This window comes from Mesoplodon mirus, assembly GCF_964341445.2.
Source record: "Mesoplodon mirus genome assembly, chromosome: 13".
Classification (NCBI taxonomy): domain Eukaryota; kingdom Metazoa; phylum Chordata; class Mammalia; order Artiodactyla; family Ziphiidae; genus Mesoplodon; species Mesoplodon mirus.
In genome coordinates this window covers 9,736,779-9,760,514 of record NC_138989.1, presented here as the reverse complement: position 1 = coordinate 9,760,514, position 23,736 = coordinate 9,736,779, and the positions used below count along the sequence as shown (strand labels likewise).

At 37.9% G+C, this 23,736-nt stretch overlaps 1 protein-coding gene across 12 annotated transcripts in view; it reads left to right on the top strand.

The window, feature by feature from the left end:
- ATXN2 (ataxin 2) overlaps window positions 1-23,736 on the top strand; it is a 134,690-nt gene that overhangs the window by 65,227 nt on the left and 45,727 nt on the right. For all 12 annotated transcript variants that reach the window (XR_014295781.1, XM_082641222.1, XM_082641220.1 and 9 more), the window contains exons 6-14: window positions 2,682-2,806; window positions 5,623-5,714; window positions 6,203-6,400; window positions 7,869-8,047; window positions 10,751-10,960; window positions 13,658-13,840; window positions 15,742-15,939; window positions 16,560-16,667; window positions 16,944-17,014. Coding sequence is in view for 11 of the 12 variants with exons in the window: in XM_082641222.1 (XP_082497348.1) it covers window positions 2,682-2,806; window positions 5,623-5,714; window positions 6,203-6,400; window positions 7,869-8,047; window positions 10,751-10,960; window positions 13,658-13,840; window positions 15,742-15,939; window positions 16,560-16,667; window positions 16,944-17,014 (1,364 nt within the window). In the remaining variant the exon portion in view is untranslated. The remainder of the gene's footprint in view (window positions 1-2,681; window positions 2,807-5,622; window positions 5,715-6,202; window positions 6,401-7,868; window positions 8,048-10,750; window positions 10,961-13,657; window positions 13,841-15,741; window positions 15,940-16,559; window positions 16,668-16,943; window positions 17,015-23,736) is intronic.

Below are 23,736 nucleotides of genomic sequence, written 5' to 3'. Positions count from 1 at the left end.
TTCTTTTTGTTGGCAGTCTCAGAGCTTTCTGCTGTCTCATCATTGGGTCTTTCCCCCTTTTCAAAGAAGCTCTCCAGTGATGTTTGTTTTCTACTCATTTTGGCTAGGGTGAGCTTGTGGGCTTACCAAAACTGTGACTGAGACAAGTGCGCAGTGCGGGAAAGAGGCGCGGACAGAAGTGGTGATTAAAACAAGGGGCAGGGGCTTCCCTGGTGGCGCAGTGGTTGAGAGTCCGCCTGCCGATGCAGGGGACACAGGTTCGTGCTCCAGTCCGGGAAGATCCCACATGGCGCAGAGCGGCTGGGCCCGTGAGCCATGGCCGCTGAGCCTGTGCGTCCGGAGCCTGTGCTCCGCAACTGGAGAGGCCACCACAGTGAGAGGCCCGCGTACCGCAAAAAAAAAAAAAGAAAAGAAAAACAAGGGGCAGGCCACGCACGGACTAAGATAAGTGTCGGATTCTGACTTAAAGCCTGCCACCAGATACAGCTGTACAATTGAAGTACATCAACTCACTTGCCCCTATAAAGCCTGCCACCGGATGCAACTTAATTGTCACTTGCCACTCACTGACAGGGTATTGATATGAGTCTGCAAGCACTTATGGTCTCTGTGCAGTCAAACCTCTCTGCTAATGAAAATCTGTATTTGAAGCCGCTCCCCAGTGCTGTCATCACTGCTTCAGCTCCACCTCAGATCATCAAGCATTAGATTCTCATAAGGAGCGCACAACCTAGATCCCTCACGTGCGCAGTTCACTGTAGGGTTCATGCTCCTATGAGAACCTAATGCTGCCGCTGACCTGATAGGAGGCGGAGCTCAGGCGGTAATGGGAGTGATGCGGAGTGGCTGTAAATGCAGATGAAGCTTCTCTTGCTCGCCTGCCGCTCACCTCCTGCTCTGCAGCCTGGTTCCAGTACCGGTCCGTGGCCTGGGGGTTGAGGACCCCTGTTGTAGAAGATAACATGACTGGTTTGTAATTTTTCTGTGGTCTAGTTTTCTGTTCTAATTTTGTGAGAATTAAAGTAGGGAATTTCAGCCACCTAATGTAAGTCATTATTTGATGTTTTTCTTAGAGCATTTCACATTCTTGAAAATATACATGGCAAAATCAGTTTTACCAAGAATTTCTGTAACTTTAAGATGATGTAGAGTAGAACTTGACTCAGGCAAGTGTCATATAAAGCCAAGTTTTTAGGGCCATCAGTGGCTTACAGCTGAAGGTGGCATTATGAAGATAACATCAGTGGTTAGAACCTCTTAGCTTTTCCAAAATGCAGTCATCTTCCAGTGAATGCTAATCCCACTCCCAGCTGAGGCCTGCTGCTTTGAGGATCCCCCTTGGTACGCTCTTGGCTCTTATAATTGCTAGTAACGGGAGCCGTGCTGCCTGATAGAGCTGGCAGCTAAGCCCATAGATGCAGTTATGCTTTTATTCCCTAGTGTGCATGAATACACACCCACATCCACTTATCCCCCTGTAGCTTGAGATGAGAGGAGGTAAGAGCTAGCTAGGCTTATAGTGCCATGCCTAAATTTGCTGGCTCAAGTTTCTTATTTCACCATCACCTTGCCACTGGGGAGCCAATGACGGTTATAGAAACAGTACCAAATCAAAAATCCCTCTGGAATTATCTCTTTTGAAGGAGACACAGGTGTTGATTTTTTCCCTTCCTCCTCCTCCTTGATGGCAGCTTGAAGTAAGGGTGAGGGTATGGTGACTGGGAGCCAGTACTCTCTAGGAGAGCCAGATCAGCAGAAGTATTACTCCGCAGCCCTGTGCTAGGTGATACCCTATAGGTCCAGACAGCTAAATGTAAGCCAGTATCTCCAAAGCATTTCCTAACACTGTCATTGCCCAAGCAGACCTTTATTTAGCTGGGTCCTAACTTCCAACTAGGGATTTTCTTTTCTGGACAGCAGCTATGATATATATAGTTCCTGTCAGGTGAGCATACTAATGCCATTTTCCTCTCACAAGCTAGTGCTTCTCCGTAACATTAGCAGAGGAGGAGAGGATACATTAGGTGAGAAAGTATTGACAGGAAGTCCAGGTAGGCCTGCCACCTGAACCTTCTGGGGACAGGTAACACTGTGGGGCCTGAGCTTTGTATTGGAGTGGCTCTAGGGAAATACGGGTTCTGTGTGGGGGTGGGTCACTTCGAATGGCTTTAGTTACTAATGGCAACTGTATGTTAGGATAGTGACCCCTGCATGTAGATGTGGATTTGGAAAGTTAAAAGATCAGCATACGTTCGGCTGAAGGAGCTCTGAGGGCATATCTAATTACTGGGTCTGTTAAACAAAAGAGATCTTGTTTTAGATGGATTGATAGAAAATTTCTGGATCAATTCTGAAACACAAAGCAATTATTTTTAATACAATTTATGACTTGTGTGAATACATTATAACATTTCATGTGGCTTAAAATTATATGGGTAAAACATACCTTCACCAGTAATCATCTATAATGCCATTTACTGCATTAAGTCTTTTGAAGGTTATAGTATTAGAAGCATCACACATCTGAAAGCACACTGTTAATGAATGCTATTCTTTCTGTATCAGAAATTCACTTTTCATAGTTATTTTTTAGCATACATCTGTGCTGATAAATCCACGTATGTTTTCACGTAGCCCAGTGTCTGGTTGTCTGATCTTTCAACCAAAACCATCCTTTGCAGATGCTTTTACCGACTCTGCTATCAGTGCTAAAGTGAATGGTGAGCACAAAGAGAAGGACCTGGAGCCCTGGGATGCAGGTGAACTCACTGCCAGTGAGGAACTGGAGGCTTTGGAAAATGACGTTGTAAGCAAAATCTTTTCGATTAGTAACGCTATGGTCATGTGATATGGTATGACATCCTATCACTTGGTTTTAATTTAAGTACGTTGTTGTGAGTATATTTAAAGTAGCAGTTTTATTGTGTAAGTAGAGACTTCGCCCTAGGCAGTATATACAGAAAAATGTTTCTTTGGGATGCTTATGAATTATTTGTGTGTTTTAAAAGTAAGTTCTAATAAGCAACATAAAAATTTAAATTGGAAATCATGGGAAACTAGAAATGCTGGCATGTTTTGCTTTGAGTACTCTGCAGAATAAGGCAGCCTAAGGAAAGTGGTGTCTTGTCTGCTGACTATACCTAGCAGTGAGGTCAAAGTGTGACTTTCAGACTTCTTGTCTGTCAGAGAGGCACTCATTATTAAGATATATTGTTAGATTACATTAGAATTAAAGCAATAAGTAAATTTCTTTGTCTTAAAATTAGGAACATTCTCTACAAAAATCTATTTCCAGAAGCCTCTTGGCATATATTATTTTTACTTTTCCCATAACACATCATCTGTAAATCAAATACTTAATAATGACTCTGTCATTAGGATTCTGTAAATTCTGTTTCTAAACTGTGGAGATACAAGCAAAGTCTCTTGCCAAAAATGAGTGTTTAGATAGTAAAATTTGAATGGGATGGGGGACTTCCCTGGTGGTCCAGTGATTAGAACTTCACCTTCCAATGTAGGGGGTGTGTTTGATCCCTGGTTAGGAAGCTAGGATCCTGCGTGCCTCATGGCCAAAAAACCAAAACATGAAACAGAAGCCATATTGTAACGGATTCGATAAAGACTTGTAAAAAAGTGGTCCACGTCAAAAAAATCTTTAAAAAAAAAATTTCAAAGGGATGAAGAATCTTTCATTGAATATTACAGAAAAGTCTTATTTAACAAATCTGCGTTTGATGTTTAAGTCATTGTCTAGTTGCAAAACTGGAAATACATAGGCAATGCATCATTATTAATTTTCAAACTTTTTAAAGAATCACATATAACTGAATGTGAAGGTTCTCAGGTTTGTGCAGCACATCGCCTCTGGAGAATACGGAAAAGCAGGCACTCTTTTTTTTTTTTTTTTTTTTCTTTCTTTCTAATAGTGAAGCAGTTAAATTGATAGACGTTTTCTAGAGAGCATTCTGGCAATGTTTATCAAAATTTAAAACACACATATACTTTATTTAATCTATGCTGGGTCTTAGTTGCGGCATGCGGGCTTCTTAGTTGTGGCATGCGGACTCTTAGTTGCGGCATACATGTGGGATCTAGTTCCCCGACCAGGGATCGAAGCCGGGCCCTCTGCATTGGGAGCGTGGAGTCCTACCCACTGGACCACCAGAGAAGTCCCCACACATACACTTTGGTCCAGCAATTCTACCTCTGAGAATTTATCCATAAGACTTTCAAATAATTATGTATGAGGATGTTTTTCACAGCACTTTATTCTAATAGTGAAAAATAGGAAACATCCTAACTGTCCATCAATAGGGCATGGGTTAAACAGATTTATTGTACCTCCGTTCAGTTGAAGTACTGTATATCCACTGGAAAGAAAGATATTCTGGGAAGATATCTAAAACTTATTAAAAGAAAAAGCAGGGCTTCCCTGGTGGCGCAGTGGTTGAGAGTCTGCCTGCCGATGCAGGGGACACAGGTTCATGCCCTGGTCCGGGAGGATCCCGCATGCCGCAGAGCGGCTGGGCCTGTGAGCCATGGCCGCTGAGCCTGTGGGTCCGGAGCCTGTGCTCCGCAACGGGAGAGACCGCAACAGTGAGAGGCCCACGAACCGCAAAAAAAAAAAAAAAAGAAAAAGAAAGTTGCAGAGAATTTTCAAAAAAGAGAGCTGATGATAATAATCATATTCTTACGTATTGCACAGAGAATGTCTGGAATTATGCCCAAGAAGCTGTTAATGGTGGTTATCCGCACACTGGGATTGGCAGATTTTACTTTTCACTGGATGTCTTTCTGCGCTGTTTAAATTTTTTACATGGAGCATACACTAAAAGAGCATATTTTAAAGCTTCCATAGGTAACCGATTCCCTACCCCCACATGTGTTAGGCCGAAGTAGTTGATTTAGTGGTGGAAGTACATTATAGTTTTATCTGGAGTAGCACAGAGGAAGCCAAAGTTAATGGATGACCTTAGAGGCAAGTTTTAGTCTTGAAATTGCCATCAACATTGCTCAGATGACGCTGTGCCCTCTTCTGACATGGATAATGATAACCCCTTTCTACTAGTCAGACCTGATGATCAGTCAACTCAAAAAGGTTTCAGGTAAATACCTTGTAGAAAGGTCACCATTAGGTAGTAGGGAAAGGAGAGAACCCTGACCTGAGGCTATTTTATGAAGTAACTAAAATGTTCTGAACTTTTACTAACAACATCTCAAATAATTGTTTCATATACAGTTGACCGTTGAACAGCACAGGTTTGAACCACACTAGTCCACTTACACGCATTTTTTTGCAATAGTAAATACGATAGTAATGCACTATCCAAGGTTGGTTGAATCTACAGATTTTCGACTATGCCTGGAGTCAGTGACCCTAACACCCCACCCCCCGAATTGTTCAAGGTTCGATTGTAGTTATTTACCAACTTGTAGGGGCTGATGTGTAGTAGAAAGTTTTTCCTTAAGACATTTTTAAAGCAAATTTTTGCCTGTTTTTTAATTTTGCTAGATTTTGCTTGAATAGTATGACAGATATTGTTAATGTAGATATCAACTATAACTGAATTAAAGAAGACAAATACTTTGTCATTTTGAAAAATGAGCTTCATTTTCTTCTAGTCTAATGGATGGGATCCCAATGATATGTTTCGATATAATGAAGAAAATTATGGTGTAGTGTCTACATATGATAGCAGTCTATCTTCATATACGTAAGTTTTAAAAGTTTGCTTTTGTTTTAATACATATTTGCCTTTGATTTTCATCAACCTAAATTACAATGTTGAATAAATGTTTCTGTTGGATTTTAAGTTAAATGATTATGTGAAATAATTATCCTTTTACTACCTATGCTGATAAATTCCCATTAAAACAGGGATTAAATATAGTTTACTTATACCCTAATTTTTTGCTCTAAATAAATTTTGTTTCATTTTTACACTGTAAAAACTCTAAGTTGGTAAGTGCAGAGGTTATGGGGGAATAGTCAATTTAACCAGTTTTGGAAATGTTATATTCCTCTAGGGAAAAGGTAACAAGAAAAATCAAGTTTTGATTTATAAATAAATAGATGACTGTAGCTCTCATACAGTTTTACCAGCATTTTAAACTCTGAACTCTCTTAATAGTTGATTGTGACAGATATGTAAACTATGACTTAAAAATACTCACTTTGCTTTTTCTTTTCATCATGTTTCAGGGTGCCCTTAGAAAGGGATAACTCAGAAGAATTTTTAAAACGAGAAGCAAGGGCAAACCAGTTAGCAGAAGAAATTGAATCAAGTGCCCAGTATAAGGCCCGGGTGGCCCTGGAAAATGATGATAGGAGCGAAGAAGAAAAATACACAGCAGTTCAGAGAAATTCCAGTGAACGTGAGGGCCACAACATAAACACTAGGTATTTAAAGGAAATCATGATGCAGTATTTTGGATACACAACTCAAGGTCTGTGTGAGAAGGTGTATTATTATTATTATATTTCATCTTCCTTTAACCTAGCTTAGGTAGAGAATGCAAATGGAGTTGGTTTCAGGTTCTGTTAGAGAAAAGATTACAGTAATCTTGGAAAGTATTTTTTGAGCATCACCTCTGTGGAGCCAAGTGTTGGATATACAGTGATGAGCAAGTCGAGATCTGGAAGAGCTTGTTAAAGAATAATGAACAGGTTCGGGGGGGAGTACATATAATTACAGTTCATTATGATTTCCTAGATTAGAAGGGTGGTCAAAGTACTAGAAACATGCAAGTGAGGAGGAACTAGCATAACTTCCTGGGGTGAGAGAATGTCTAACAGAGGAGGTGATGTTTTGTGATAGGATAGTAGATCTGTCTGCCACTCAAAGAGACATAAAACAGGAGTTGCTTGTATGGTGAAAGACAGGTGAAAGAACTTGTCCAGTTCGGGGAAAACCTAGTTGTTTCATATGTCTGGAATACATGGTGTATGTTGAGGTTGCAGTGGTAACAGCTGGTGATAGGAACTGAGGTAGTGAAACTCTTTCTGTGTCATGTTAAAAAGCACCCTGTAGATAAGGGATGGCATGAACCAACTATGGGACATTGAGAACTGGCTGAGACATAGAGATTAGTTATTGTATTGAAATAGTTCAAGTGTGAGAACTTGGTAACCAATGAGACCAGAACCAGTGATAGAAAGGTTAGAAAAAACAGGGATGACTCTGAGTTTTATTTGATAACCAAGCAGATTGGTGGTTGTACTGGTAATGGCGGTAGAAAACATGGAGCAAGCTTGAGGGGAGATAGAGTGAGTCCATTTGTGCAATTTACTGCATTTGAGGGGCTCACAGGTCTTCTATGCATTTATTCATAAACATGTTGAGAAACACCTGCTACATACCTGGTAGAATAAGATACACATTCTGTCTTCAAGGCACTCACAGCTTAGGAGTTGTGGTTTGAATTAAAGTGTTCAGGGAGAGATGTTGAGACTGTGAGACTGACAATGTGGATTTGGGGGATTGATGTTGAAGCCATGAAAAATTAATGAACACCCACCAAGAGAAGAGATCACAGAGACAACAAAGTAGAGAAAACCAAGGAAGAACAGTTTCAAGAAGACAGATGATGATTGATAGAAACAGCCATAAAGAGTCCAAGTGGATAAGAATGAATACATATCTGTTATATTTTGTCCTTAACGGGATTATCTGAGGGAAAGGAAAGGCCAGAGGTTAGAGCTTAGAGTAAGATGGAAGAATAGGAGTGTCTGGAAGTGGGGCCGTTTGGTTTTAAGTGTTTAACCTTTTAATAACAAGCATTCCCTTCTGCCTAAATTACTTTTAGATATGTTTCATTGGCCTGGTATCTATTAGGATAAAATGATTTAAAGGATCTCTCATTTTCAGGGAAAATAAATATATTCCTCCTGGACAAAGAAATAGAGAAGTCATATCCTGGGGAAGTGGGCGACAGAATTCACCGCGTATGGGCCAGCCTGGATCGGGCTCCATGCCATCGAGATCCACCTCTCACACTTCAGATTTCAACCCAAATTCTGGTTCAGACCAAAGAGTAGTTAATGGAGGCAAGTATTTTGACCAAATTTGTCAATGTCATTGATCAGATACATGGTTTTCTGAATATTTACAGTTTTACAGCGTTGATAAGAACATGCATACCTTTAATGATTTCTGTGGAGTAGTTTTCACTTAATTTAAATTTGCCTTTGTGGATATCAAATTAGTAAAATTAGTAAAAATTAGTATGTTATTGGCATATACAGCATTTAGTATGATGAAATAGTCATGTATTAAGATAAAGTGCTAAATGTAACCAAAGACATTCACTTGGCAAAAAAAACACTCCACATATGTGAAGAAATTGGAAACTTTGGGTAGGTTCTCAATTTTAAAAGTACTGGATGATAAAATTATTTAGATATAGTTTACATGGAAAATCCCAATCTATGTGAAACACTCAGTGGTTAATATAGATTCATTTTTATGAACTGTTTGTTTATATATTTATATTCTGCTTACTTCAAGAAAGGATTTGAGGTAACTTGCAATACAAGACACAACCAAGAGTCATGTGAAGATGGTGAAGAAAAAAAGTGCTTAAAAAAAATAGAAACAACTCTGAGTGTAAGGGTGAATATTGTAGTTTAGTTTAAGTAAAATACAGAAACTTGAGTCTTTAGTAGGAAGATATTTTTTTCTATTCTACCTCCGTATCTAGGTTAACTATAGCTCATGGGTCATGGATCTCTCATACAAGTCAGGGATATTGGACACAGCAGTGCCATAGACTGTATGGAACCATGGTAATTAATAATACTAATGGGGGACTTCCCTGGCAGTCCAGCAGTTAAGACACGTGCTCCACTATTTACAATAGCCAGGACATGGAAGCAATGTAAGTGTCCATCGACAGATGAATGGATAAAGAAGATGTGGCACATATATACGATGGAATACTACTCAGCCATAAAAAGAAACAAAATTGAGTTATTTGTAGTGAGGTGGATGGACCTAGAGTCTGTCATACAGAGTGAAGTAAGTCAGAACGAGAAGAACAAATACTGTATGCTAACACATATATATGGAATCAAAAAAAAAAAGGTTCTAAGGAACCTAGGGGCAGGACAGGAATAAAGACGCATACGTAGAGAATGGACTTGAGGACACAGGGGGGAAGGGTAAGCTGGGACGAAGTGAGAGTGTCATGGACATATATACACTACCAAATGTAAAACAGATAGCTAGTGGGAAGCAGCCACATCGCACAGGGAGATCAGCTTGGTGCTTTGTGATCACCTAGGGGGGTGGGATAGGGAGGGTGGGAGAGAGACGCAAGAGGAAGGGCATGTGGGGATATATGTATACATATAGCTGAAAAAAAATAAAATGGGAAGCTTTTTAAAATGTATTAGCCTAAAATTAATTTTATCTTATTATTTGAAAGTAGTTATAATGCCAACTCATGGGATTCTATTTATATTACTGTTAAAATTGTAATTACTCACGGAAAAAAAAAAAGACTCGGTGCTCCAATGCAGGGGATGTGGGTTCAGTCCCTGGCTGGGGAACTAAGATCCCACATGCTGTGCAGCACAGCCATAATAATAATAATAATAATAATAATAATAATAATAATAATAATGGTGGTGTATTAGTTACTAACTCAGGGCTAACAGTGGACATTCAATTTTAGGTATTTAAGTTTGGAAAGTTAGAAAAATAGAGAACACTAAGTTTCCAATTTCATTTGTTTTCATTGAGTCTTTCTCCAGAATTCCTCTCCAATGAACACTCTTGAGTATTTCCTATACATTTGTATTGGGGGTGAAATTTCTTTGCTCACTGAGTAAAGAATTTTAGTTGTTCATGAACAGAATTTTCAAAATAAAAAACCTGAAAGGGGCTGGGAAATGTATGATACTCAAGTGTGTGGAACCCTATGGAGAGGAGACCTGGACTGTTTCCTAAGATTAAGGTAAGTGATATGTCATGTTACATGTTAGCTGTATTTTGACCTGTGCATATCCCTCAGTGTCGGTTTATTTGGTGATGACTGCTTTGTAGTTGCATTGTTTATTAAGCAGTCTCTTAGATGAATGTTTAACTGCATAAATTATTTAGAAGTTCCCCTTTTTCTAATTTGATAAGATTAAAATATGTGTTTTGAAAAGGCAATGAATATTAACCTGTCACTCCTGTGACTCTAGAAATAGTAGAAGTAATGTTCTATTTCTACTTAAATGTACCTGCTTAATGAGATTTCAAACTCAACCTTACATTAAAGTATAAACTAGATGAAAACCACAGACAGTTGTAAGAAACCAGCATTTTTAATGAGATATAATAGCTGATGTGTCAAGCTAAAACTTTTAATAATAATCTTATTCCTGAGTTTTGTGATTTATTGTGTGAAATTATCTGGTGTATGTTATACTCCTTTTAACAATTGATTACCAAGAAACAGTTATAGAAGCAGAATTAATAGGCAAAGTCTTAACTGTCTTCTTCAGTAGTATGTGTAGATCCTAATTAACCCTTTGGGAACGTGTATTCATTTAAACAGACTTAATTTTAAGGAGGTTAAAGTAAAATGTGAATTTATGTCAGTTAAGTTATGCTAAATCTTATCACAAATCAAATGACTGTCCTCAAAGGGTTAAAATGTGCAAGAAATCATTTTTGTCATTTTACTTTTTTTTCTGTTTACTTTTTTCCCTCATTTTTTTCTTTAGTTTTTATACTTTCCTTCATATCATTTGTTCTGTCAGGTGTTCCCTGGCCATCGCCTTGCCCATCTCCTTCCTCTCGCCCACCTTCTCGCTACCAGTCAGGTCCCAACTCTCTTCCACCTCGGGCAGCCACCCCTACACGGCCGCCCTCCAGGCCCCCCTCGCGGCCATCCAGACCCCCGTCTCACCCCTCTGCTCATGGTTCTCCAGCTCCTGTCTCTACTATGCCTAAACGCATGTCTTCAGAAGGTACAATACCACAATTTGTTCATGTTTTTGTTTGTCTTTGTTTAACTCCTATGTGAGTTTATAATTACAAAATAGTTTCCTCTTCATTATTTAATAACCTATAATTTCTGTGTTTTAACTTTAGTTTATTAAAACTATTTCTATTAACCTTTTGTTCATTAGAGAGAAATTTGGTAAATGCTGTGTGAAGCTATGAACTATCCTGAATTGTAAGAATGAGGGTTTTGTCTCTGCCTGGTAATGATGCTCTTTTACAGCCCAGGGCCTTCTCCCTTCCACTTTACAGTGTATACAGTGGTTAATGGTAAACAGTGAACTTTCTTCATCAGTCTTGGACTTTTTGTAGAACCTATCATTTTATAGCTCCTTGGCCAAGGTACTAGTGAATTTGCCTGTTGGCCATAGGCAGGAGTGATGGTTTAGCGGTCCTTTTTGAGAGGGACCTTACATGTAGCTGCCTTTGTGTGTTTACTCTTAGATTACAATACAGAGTTTAATTATTTATTTCCCTTGTCAATAAAAAAGAATAAAATACTGTAGTTCTCATTCATTGATGCTAAATCCACTATTGCTACATATCAGATACATGGATGTGTTGTAAAAAGGTCACATTTTAATCTAAATGTTGTGCATAAGTAAAACTTTTTTCTGAATGATAATGACCTTTGACGTTATTTCAGAGTATTTGATATGTTAAAATTTTAATCTGATTTGTTCATTAAAATTACAGTTGATATTGCTTGAGACTAACACAGTTTTCTGGCATAAAATGCTTCCCTGGAGAAAACTAGTTGGCTGTTTTTTAATAAATTGTTGTCATCCGGGCAGGGAGGTCATGTGATCTTGACTAAAGCAGCTAACCTTGTTAGCTGTTGAACAGCATGGTCAACAGCATGTTGAAAGCATGTTGAACGGCATGATTTTCAAGGTGACTTCCTTACTCAGAAGTGCCTGTGATGGTGGCCTCTAAATGAAAAATTACATTCTATTGACATTTGTTGTGGTCTATTGTTTGCATAAGTGATGTTCATGAGAATATGTTAGATAAAATAGAACTCATTAGTGAGTGTGAGCGTGTTCACGACAGTTAGATGTAAGGACTCACACAAAAGTACACCTGCATATTCAGGGATGCTGTGTTATTCAGTTTTTCTTTTTAAATAATTTGAATTAAAATATGTTTTCTAGTCATGTAGTTAGGTGATGCTGAAGCAGTTTTAAAATGTGAACTTCAAAATAAAACTATTAAATATAGTGGTTTTCTGTGTTTAATATGGAGACTATATTTTGTTTCTGAAAGTATTTTACATATTGTCAAAGACTGAATTTTTTTAAGTTAGAGTTTGATTTCATTGAGCTATGCCAGCCGTCTTTCTTGGTCTTTTTCTGTAAAGCGACGTAAAAATTATGTATAAATATGCAAATACCCAGTTCTTAACTCATTCTTCAATATAAATTGTATCTCCAGTTGAAAATTATATAACATTAACATTCTTTGTAAGATCGTGCCCATGATTGAATTCCTACTCAGGGCACAAATTAATTTGACATTCTAAAGAGTTTGGCAAGGGACTTCACTGGTGGTCCAGTGGTTAAGACTCCACACGTCCATTGCAGGGGGCACAGGTTCGATCCCTGGTCGGGGAACTAAGATTCTGTATGCCGCTTGGCGCAGCCAAAAAAATAAAATAAAAAATAAAGGATTTGGCAAGGTAAGGGTAAGGGGCCTTGGCTTTGGCATTAAGAATGCGTTTTGCCAGGTGTTATCACTGTCAGGTTTCTATGGTAAGAGTCATTGTGTCCACTGTTTTCGCCTGACAGTTTTGTTTGAATGCACAGTATACTTCTTTATAAATAGAAATTGCTAATGGGGTGACAGAATTGATTGATGTGGAATTTTGACAATTCGTATAGTGCAAATTTCTTCCCCAAATGTCAGTTATTCTAGTCTATAAGTCATGCCTTAACAGTAGAATTTTCAGTTTACAGCCTGTTAAGTACGAGACACTTCCTACAGGTGAGGACTGTTATAAGACATGGGTCATGAAATTGTTCACCATGGCAGAAGAGGTAGATAAATTAAGGTTTTGGAGAAATTTAAGAAGGAAAATGTGCATCTTTTTACTAGTACAAAGACATATCGCGGTCAATAGTTTGTTGTTTAAATTTTTTTCCCCCGACTTTTAGAGGTAATATATTATAGAAAATTTGAGGGAAAAAGCTAAAAGTATATGTTAAAATAAAAATTATTGCATCATGTAGCTATAACTCTATTAACATTTTATTATATTTATTTTTATATGCCTACAAATAATGGATATAGATTAAACAAATTGCTAAGATCTTTGAAGAGTTATGACATCTTATTGTTTGATTTCTTACCAGCAACTGCATCCCCTCCCTTTCTTTAAAAGTAAAGGGAAATAAAATAAAATTTATTTGTAAAATTTTATGGCATTCCACAAAATAATTCTGAAAGAGTATGGACAAAAATATATGTGGTGTTTGTTTCCTTTTTCTTAACCAAGAAGAAATGAGAGAGAGGGAATGTGTGTGTGTGAGAGTGTGTGTGTGTGTGTGTGTGTGTGTGAGAGAGAGAGAGAGAGAAAGAGAAAGAATGGTCTATGTGTATTTAGCAAAAAAGTAGTACTGATGGACATTGTGGCATTCATGTGATGTTCACTGTTTCTTTCTTAGGGCCTCCAAGGATGTCCCCAAAGGCCCAGCGACACCCTCGAAATCACAGAGTTTCTGCTGGGAGGGGTTCCATTTCCAGTGGCCTAGAATTTGTATCCCACACCCCACCAAGTGAAGCAACTGCTCCTCCAGCAGCAAGGACCAGTCCCGCAGGGGGCACATGGTCATCAGTGGTCAGCGGGGGTAGGTAACACTTGGCTTGGAGCATAATGACAATGTTCATTTTGTTACTCTACTAGATGTAAAAAGGGCTGAGCTTGAGCTATGTTTGAGGAACTCTAAGTATATATATGAAAAATAGTGGAGTAACCAGGAATTGGGAAAACTATATTTTTTTTCTGGGCTCTATCACTTATATGTTACGGCAAATCATGTGATCGTTCTGAATTTCAGTTTTCTCAGTGAGTAATCTTTAGCTAATCTACTTTATGGTCTTGTGATGAAATTCATGTGGGGTTCCTAAATAAGAGTATACTTTATAGTTTTATAAAGTACCACTCAAATGGAAGGCAAATACAGTACATAACGTTTGGAGGGATCATATTTCGTGTCGTCTTAGCAACTTTGTTCATGGATTCATTCCACAAACATTTATTTTGGGCTTACAGTGCTGTGTGTTTCCCACCCACCCCACCCACCCCCCGCAATTCATTCATTCCATACATTTTTATTGACATCCTACTTTATGCCAGGCTGTATTCTGGGCCCAGATCCTTGTGTTTCCGTAGCACCAATATATGGCGCTAATTCCTGACCATATTTCCCTTTTAAGGAATAACAAACACGGGGGCCCAAGTCTTATCTGTGATTAGTCTGAAGAATGTGCTGATGGCAGCTGTAAAAGTGTGAAAAATATACTTTGACAGGATCTTACAATTAAGACTGCTTTTGCTGCTTAATATTGATGTTTTGCTTCCATGATGACTAGAGTTTGAGCATGCGATGATTGTGGTTTTCGGTCATAATCTGTCTTAATCAGTGCATAGAACTTTTAAAAGCAAAAGATCTTTAAGCTTAAACAAACAAAAGTATACCCAGCTCCAGTAAATATCTTTAGTTGGTACACATTGCTCACCTTCATATAGGTATAATTTTATTGTAAATTCCTTTGAACTTTCTGTTTTCTTCTTTGGTCTTCAATTACAAGGAAATGATTCAATTAATAAAAAATAGAATTTCTAAAATCTTTATTTCTTTAGTGCACCATTAATTGTTTGACATTACGCAGATGGTCTGGAAATGAATTTTGAAAGTGGCAACATGATTATAGAAGTGAAAGTAAAATCACAGTTTTAGAGATACAGAACTGTGTTATAGGTTTGCTCTTTATACTAATTAGAAAAATGACAGTTGTTGAATAATACTTTCCTTCCATGACCCTTTTGACTTAAAAAAGTAAAGAACCACTAAAGTGAAGCAAATTGAACCATTTTTCTCTAAATCTTTGGTCTGAATAGGTTTATAATGGCGTATGAAACCTATTAGATACTTATTTTGAAGTCATGTGGAATTTAAACCCCTCCTTGGATTAGCTTCCCCTTTGTGCTAAATTGAGTTCCCAATTTCCTTAGTTACTGCAGAGTGGATTTTGATGGGGTAAGAAAGAGCATGTAGGATTGGCTGCAAACTGCTAAAAGGTGTTTGAGTTTATTATTTGAAGGAGGGCCAAATAAGCCTACTTCTTAGGGATTCCCCCCACCACCACCACCACCTGTTTTAAAGAAACAGTTTCACTTCTTAGTAGAGAATGTTATCTTTATCCTAAAAAGTAGCATTTTTCCTGCCTTAGAAATCCAGTTTCTAAATTCATTTAAAATACTTCGTTTTAGAATTAATATAATTAGTTAGGAGGGAAAACTACTGTTGGACATAGGTATTAGTAATTGCTTTCATTCTTCAGATATTTGTATTGTCCATCATCACTGCTATTCCTGAGACTTCGGAAAAGAAAACAGGGTGATGGGATAAAAAGTAATTGGGGAGGAGGTCAGATAGAACTATTTTACCTAGATCTTCAGAAAAGCCTTTTTGAAGAAGTGACATTGAACTGAGAATATAATGGGTAACTTTTCTCTTTCTTGTAGTTCCAAGATTATCCCCTAAAACTCACAGACCCAGGTCTCCCAGACAGAATAGTATTGGAAATACTCCTAGTGGGCCAGTTCTTGCTTCTCCCCAAGCTGGTATTATTCCAGCTGAAGCTGTTGCTATGCCTGTGCCAGCTGCATCTCCTACGCCTGCCAGTCCTGCATCCAACAGAGCTGTAACCCCATCTCTTGAGGGTATGTAAGAAAGGGCTTCCAGATCCACAATGTCATTTGTGAAGTTGAGTGTTAGAGGTTTAAAAGTTTATGAAAAATGGCTATGTTGGGGCTTCCCTGGTGGCACAGTGGTTGAGAGTCCGCCTGCCGATGCAGGGGACACGGGTTCGTGCCCCGGTCCGGGAAGATCCCACATGCCGCGGGGCGGCTGGGTCCGTGAGCCATGGCCGCTAAGCCTGCGCGTCCGGAGCCTGTGCTCCGCAATGGGAGAGGCCACAACAGTGAGAGGGCTGCGTACCACAAAAAAAAAAAAAAAAAAAAAAAAAGGCATTGTTGTTTTATTCATAGGTATGTATCAATATTTGAGGGTACATTTAAAATTTTATACAAATGAAGTTAGTTGCTTAAGTAATGCTGCTAATTTCATGTTATTCTTGAATATGTGTTGTTAAGATAGTTTACATTCCTGGGTAGTAAATGTCAATATAAATAAAATTATTAGTGTTTCATATGTCTGCAAAGTTGGAAAGCCTCTGTTTAAATGTTCTTTTCCAGAAACATAGGATCAAAATTTTTGAATATTTTCCCTTTACTTCTATAGCTCCTATCTAACTGAGTTTTTGTAAAATATTATTTTCTAGCTAAAGATTCCAGGCTTCAAGATCAGAGGCAGAACTCTTCTGCAGGGAATAAAGAAAATATGAAGCCCAGTGAGACATCACCTAGCTTCTCAAAAGCTGAAAGTAAAGGTTAGAGCTTTAAAAAGTCTTTGGGTATAACTGTAGAAATAGGAAGGAATATGTCTTACTGTCTTGCCCAATACAGAGTATTTTTGGTCAGTACTTTTTCTTAGGATTGTGCATATTTAAATGCGTAATTTAACATGTCAAAACCTATAATTAACATATTGAAATTTTTATTATTTTGATAATAGAATTTATTTTCATTTCTAACATCCTATCCTAAAAGAATTTTAAGTTAAAGATTAGAAATAAATCTGGATCTAACACTTCTTAATTTTACAGGTATATCACCAATTGTTTCTGAACATAGAAAACAGATCGATGATTTAAAGAAATTTAAGAATGACTTTAGGGTAAGTATCGTATTGACTAATGAATTAGAATTGAAAAAAATTTTTTTAAGCATTACTAAAAATTCTTATATCATCCATTTACAAAAATGCATTATATATACACCCAGAAAAATCAAACCATGTGTGTAGAAAGCTAAACATCTTTTTTTTTCCTTTTTAATTTATTTATTTTTTGGCTGCATTGGGTCTTTGTTGCTGCACGCGGGCTTTCTCTAATTGCTGGGAGCAGGGACTCCTCTTCATTGAGGTGTGTGGGCTTCTCTCATTGCGGTGGCTTCTCTTGTTGCAGAGCACAGGCTCTAGGTGTGCGGTCTTCAGTAGTTGTGGCTCGCGGTCTCTATAGCGCAGGCTCAGTGTTGTGGCGCACGGGCTTAGTTGCTCTGCGCCATGTGAGATCTTCCCGGACCAGGGATTGAACCCGTGTCCCCTGCATTGGCAGGCAGATTCCCAACCACTGTGCAACCAGGGAAGTCCCTAAACATTCTTAAAGTTGTCTTTGCATATGCTTTGAGTGAGGTAACTAAAATCATGAGATTGGGTAAGAACAGAGATATAATATATATAATATATAATATATAATAATACAGAGATATTAAATGAAAGAGAATGTAATTCTGACATTGGAAGTCACCATAACGTAAGTTATTTGATATTCATTTAACTACTTTATTCAGTGACAGTAGAGCAATGCCAAGGCATTGATTATCTGATCTGGCATGTGGAAGATGTACTGGACCCTGGTTTTACAAAAGAGTTGCAGATTTACACTTCATGCACAAATGTATTGTGGTAGACATCCTTCTATAATATCATTTCTCTCCCTTAAGACTTGCTGAATGTACTCTGATCTCTCCTGGATGACCATTTCATTCTTTTGCACAGTATTTACTGTAACATATTGTGCATATCAAGGTATATTTTGAGACCAAATCAAGAAATTATCCTGAAACTTAGCTTCTTAATGGGGGAAAATCTGATTATCAGCCTTTGAAAGACGACTTAAAATATGAATGGATCAAAAGCAAAAAGCAGCCTTTTCCTAGCCTGTGTTCTAGCTTCCTAAAAATTAATAAGTTTTTGCCAGTAGCTTCATTCCTGACTTTTTGGCACTGTTTAAAATATTAAATATTATTTCATACTTTAGCACAGTTATCTATTCAGCTTTAATGCTATTAGCAGTTGTAAATTTAAGTTTTAATTTTTTAAGCTATAGTTAATGCATGGACACGATACAAAGAATGCGCAGTGACTGAATGCCCAGATGCCCACTACCAGCTTAATACATCAAGCACTCCAGCACAGTTAAAGTCTCCTGTGTACTTGCCCACCTCAGCTGCATCCTCCTGCCAGAGCGAAGGGTATCTTTCCTTGCAGTTCTTTATACTGCATATGAGAAGATCCCTAAGCAACAGATGGTATTATTTTGCATCATCTTCAGTTTGATATAAATGTCATGTTCTTGCCCATACTTTTATTTCCTCAGCATTATTTTTTACAGTCATTCATTCCCTTCTTATAGTACACTTGTATGAATTTATTATGTTATAAAGAAATTTTTTTACTTTGAAGCATATTAGAGAGTATGTTTTTTGTAACAGTTTTATTGAGGTATAATTTGCATATCATACAATTTAGCCATTTAAAGTGTACAATTTAGCAGTTTTTAGTGTATCCACAGGGTTATACAGTCATCACATAAGCCCTTAGCAGTCACTGCTTATTAGCTTTCAAACACTCCTCCCCCCAACCCCCATCCTAAACAACCATTAATCTCCTTTTCGTCTCCATGGATTGCCTGTTCTGGACATTTCATATGAATGGAACCATACAATAAATGGCCTTTTGTGAGTGGCTTTTTTTTTTCACTTACCATCATGTTTTCAGGATTCATCCATGTTGTAACCTGTGTCAGTACTTCATTCCTTTTTATGGATGAATAATATTCCATTGTATGGATAGACCATATTTTATTTATCCATTTATCATCAGTTGATGCCTCTGGGTTGTTCCCACTTTTTGACTGTTATGAATAATGCTGCTATGAATATTAGTATACAGTTTTGTGTGGACATATGTTTTCATTTCTCTTGGGTATATACCTAAGAGTGGAATTTCTGGTTCATCTGGTAACTCTGTCCTTAACCTTTTGAGGAAAACTTCTGGACTCTTTGCCAAAGCAGCTATACTATTTTACATTCCCATCAGCAGTATGGGAGGGTTTCCGCTTCTCCACATCCTTACCAGCACTTGTTACTGTTTTTCTTTTTGATTATAGTCTTCCTGTGGTATGTTGTGGTTTTGACTTGCATGTCTCTGATGGCCGATGATGTTGAACATCTTTTTATATGGTGATTGCCCATTTGTTTTTTGTTTGTTTGTTTTTATCTTTCTGCACATTTTAGTGAAGTAATTCATAACTACTGATTTTATTAGGAGATATATGTTGATGAAAGTATCCCCAAACCATCATTCATGAAGATCATTGCCTGCCATTTTTCACGAGACGTTTCAGCCTTATACATAAGATGTTTACATATAACCGAACTGACATTACCACAATATACATCAGTATTTATAGTCACAATATGGACATAAATGTCAACATCTATCAAATAATGATAATTAGATATCTATGTGAATGTCATTTTGCTTGTATTTCCTTCTATTAGTAGACATACTAAATAATCAACTAATTATAAAGTAATAAATGGGACAGGCAAAATGCCAAAAAATACTTCTAGTTATAAATTAAGGAAAATACAGTCCTGATAATTGATTACCCATTTGTATGTCTTCTTTGGAGAAAAGTTTATTCAGATCTTTGCCCATTTTAAAAATTGAGTTGTCTTTTTATTGAGTTGTAAGAGTTCTGTATATATTCTATGTACAAGTCTTGCATCAAATGTGTGGCTTGCAATTTTTTCCTCCCGTTCTGTGGGTTGTCTGTTCACTTTCTTGATGTTGACAACTAAAGCACAAAATTTTTTAATTTTGATGAAGTCCAGTGTATCTATTTTTTCTTCTGTCCCTTGTGCTTTTGGTGTCATATCTAAGAAATTGCCTAATCCATAGTCATAAAGATTCACTCTTATTTTCTTCTAAGAGTTTCAATTAAGGCTATGATCCATTTTGAGTAATTTTTTTTTTAAATTTCAGTGTAGTTGATTTACAATGTTGTGTTAGTTTCAGGTGTATAGCAGAGTGATTCAGTTAACACATATGTGTGTGTGTATATGTATTCTTTTTCAGATTCTTTTCCATTATAAGTTATTACAGGATACTGAATATAGTTCCATGTGCTATGCAGTAGGTCCATGTTGTTTTTCTATTTTATATATAGTGTGTATCTGTTAATCCCAAACTCCTAGTATATTCCCCCGCTCCTTCCCCTTTGGTAACCATAAGTTTTCTGTGTTTGTGAGTCTGTTTCTGTTTTGTAAATATGTTCATTTGTATCATTTTTTTAGATTCCACATGTAAATGATGTCATATATTTGTCTCTGACTTACTTCACTTAGTATGATAATCTCTGGGTCCATCCATGTTGCTGCAAATGGCATTATTTCGTTCTTTTTTATGGCTGAGTGTGTGTGTGTGTGTGTGTGTGTGTGTGTGTATACATACACACCACACCACATCTTCTTTATCCATCTGTTGATGGACACTTAGATTGCTTCCATGTTGTGGCTATTGTAAATAGTGCTGCTTTGAATGTCGGGGTGCACGTATCTTTTCAAATTAGAGTTTTTGTCTTTTCCAGATATATGCCCAGGAGTGGGATTGCTGGATCATGTGGTAGCTCTAGTTTTAGTTTTTTAAGGAACCTCGATACTGTTGTTCTTAGTGGCTGCGCCAATTTATATTTTGAGTAATTTTATTTATTTATTTATTTATTTTTAATACATTTATGTATATATTTTTGGGGCTGCATTGGATCTTCATTGCTGCGTGCAGGGTTTCTCTAGTTGTGGCAAGCGGGGGCTACCCTTCATTGCGGTGGCTTCTCTTGATGCGGAGCACAGGCTCTAGGCACACGGGCTTCAGTAGTTGTGGTGCAGGGGCATAGTTGCTCCGCGGCATGTGGGATCTTCCCGGACCAGGGCTTGAACCCGTGTCCCCTGCATTGGCAGGCAGATTCTTAACCACTGTGCCACCAGGGAAGTCCCAATGATCTAGGTTTAAATCTTGCCCTCTGTACAACATTGAGGCATGTTGTCTACATCTCCCAAGCCAAAATGGGATAATTGTAGAACCTACTTCATCGTGTTCTTGTGAAAATTAATGAGATACTGCCTGTAAAGTGTTTAATATAGTTCTTAACACATAGTATGTACTCAATAAATATTAATTTTTATTACCAAAATATAGATGAACCGAAGTTGTACCGGCAATCACAGGTTTCTTTTTCTCTGAGTCACATAAGAATTTTAGTTTTCCCATAAAAATGTCTATTCTACCCAAAGCAATCTATGGATTCAGTGCAATTCTATCAAAATTCCAATGGATTTTTTCACAGAAATAACACAACCGATCCTAAAATTTGTATGGAACCATAAAAGACGTGAATAACCAAAGCAGTCTTGAGAAAGAACAAAGCTGGAGGTATTACGCTCTCTGATTTCAAACTGTATTACAAAGAGATAGTAATCTAAACAGTATGGTATTGGCATAAAAACAGAAACAGATCAATGAAACAACAGAGAGCCCAGAAATAAACTCATGCATATACAGTCAATTAATTTATGACAGAAGAGCCAAGAATATACTATGGAGAAAGGACAGTCTCTTTAATAAGTGGCGTTGGGAAAACTGAACAGCCACATTCAAAAGAATGAAACTGCACCACTGTCTCTTTTTTTTCTTTTTTTAAAAAAAATTATTTATTTTTTGGCTGCATTTGATCTTCGTTGCTGCGAGCAGCCTTTTTCTAGTTGGGGCGAGCGGGGGCTACTCTTGTGGTACGTGGGCTTCTTATTGCTCTGGCTTCTCTTGTTGCGGAGCACGGGCTCTAGGCATGCGGGCTTCAATAGTTGTGGCTCACGGGCTCTAGAGCACAGGCTCAGTAGTTGTGGTGCATGGGTTTAGTTGCTCTGTGGCATGTGGGATCTTCCAGGGCCAGTAATTTTATTTATTTATTTATTTATTTATTTTTAATACATTTATGTATATATTTTTGGGGCTGCATTGGATCTTCGTTGCTGCGTGCAGGGTTTCTCTAGTTGTGGCAAGCGGGGGCTACCCTTCATTGCGGTGGCTTCTCTTGATGCGGAGCACAGGCTCTAGGCACACGGGCTTCAGTAGTTGTGGTGCAGGGGCATAGTTGCTCCGCGGCATGTGGGATCTTCCCGGACCAGGGCTTGAACCCGTGTCCCCTGCACTGGCAGACAGATTTTTAACCACTGTGCCACCAGGGAAGTCCTGCACCACTGCCTTATACCATACCAAAAAATCAACTCAAAATGGATTAAAGATGTGATAGTAGGATCTGAAACCATAAAATTCCTAGAAGAAAACATAGGCAGCGAGCTCCTTGATGTTGGCCTTAGCAGTGATTTTCTTATTTGACAATAGAAACAAAGGCAACAAAAGCAAAACTGAACAGCTGGGACTACATCAGATTAAAAGTCTTCTGCACAGCAAAGGAAGCCATCAACAAAGTTAAAGGGAACTACCAAATGGGGAAAGTATTTGTAAGTCATATGTCTTATGAGTTAATATCCAAAATGTATAAAGAACTCATACAACTTAAATAGCAAAAACACAGTCTGATTTTAAAATGAGCACAGGATCTAAATAGACATTTTTTCCAAAGAAGATGTAAAGATGGCCAACGGGTCCATGAAAAGGTCCTCACTAATTATTAAGGAAATTATTAAGGAAATGTAATTATTAAGGAAATTATTAAGGAAACGTAAATCAAAACCACAATGAGGGGACTTCGCTGGTGGTCCAGTGGTTAAGAGTCTGCCTTCCAATGCAGGGGATGTGGGTTTAATCCCTGGTCAGGGAACTGAGATCCCAAATGCTGCGGGGCAACGAAGCCTGTGCACCACAAATAGAGAGAAGCCTGCCCGCTTTAACAACGAGCCCACGTGTCACAACTAAGACCTGATGCAGCCAAATAAATAAATAAACAAATATTTTAGAAAAACAAAACCACAATGAGGTATCTCACACCTATTAGAGTGGCTATTCTCAAAAATACAAAACAAGGAATAACAAGTCCTGGCCAGGATGTGGAGAAAAGGGAACCTCTGTGCACTATTGGTGGGTAAATTGGTGCAGCCACTATGGAAAACAGTATGAAGGTTCCTCAAAAAATTAAAAATAGAACTATCATATGATCCAGCAGTTCCACTTCTGGGTATTTATCCAAAGGAAACGAAAACACTAACTCGCAAGATACCTGCATGTATATGCGCACACAGTGGAATTACTCTTCAGCCATAAAAAAGAAGAGTAATTGCCATTTTTGACAACATGGATGGCCCTTGAGAGCGTTATGCTAAGTGAAATAAGTCAGAAAAGTTCAAATATTGTATGATCTCACTTATTTGTGGAATCTTAAAAAAAAAGAAAACAAAACAAAACCCAAACTCATCAGTACTGATGGGTGGTTGCCAGAGGCAGTGGGTACAGCAAAATGAGTGAAGGTGGTCAAAAGGCAGAAACTTCCAGTTATAAATAAGTCATGGGGAAGTAACGTACAGCATGGTGACTAT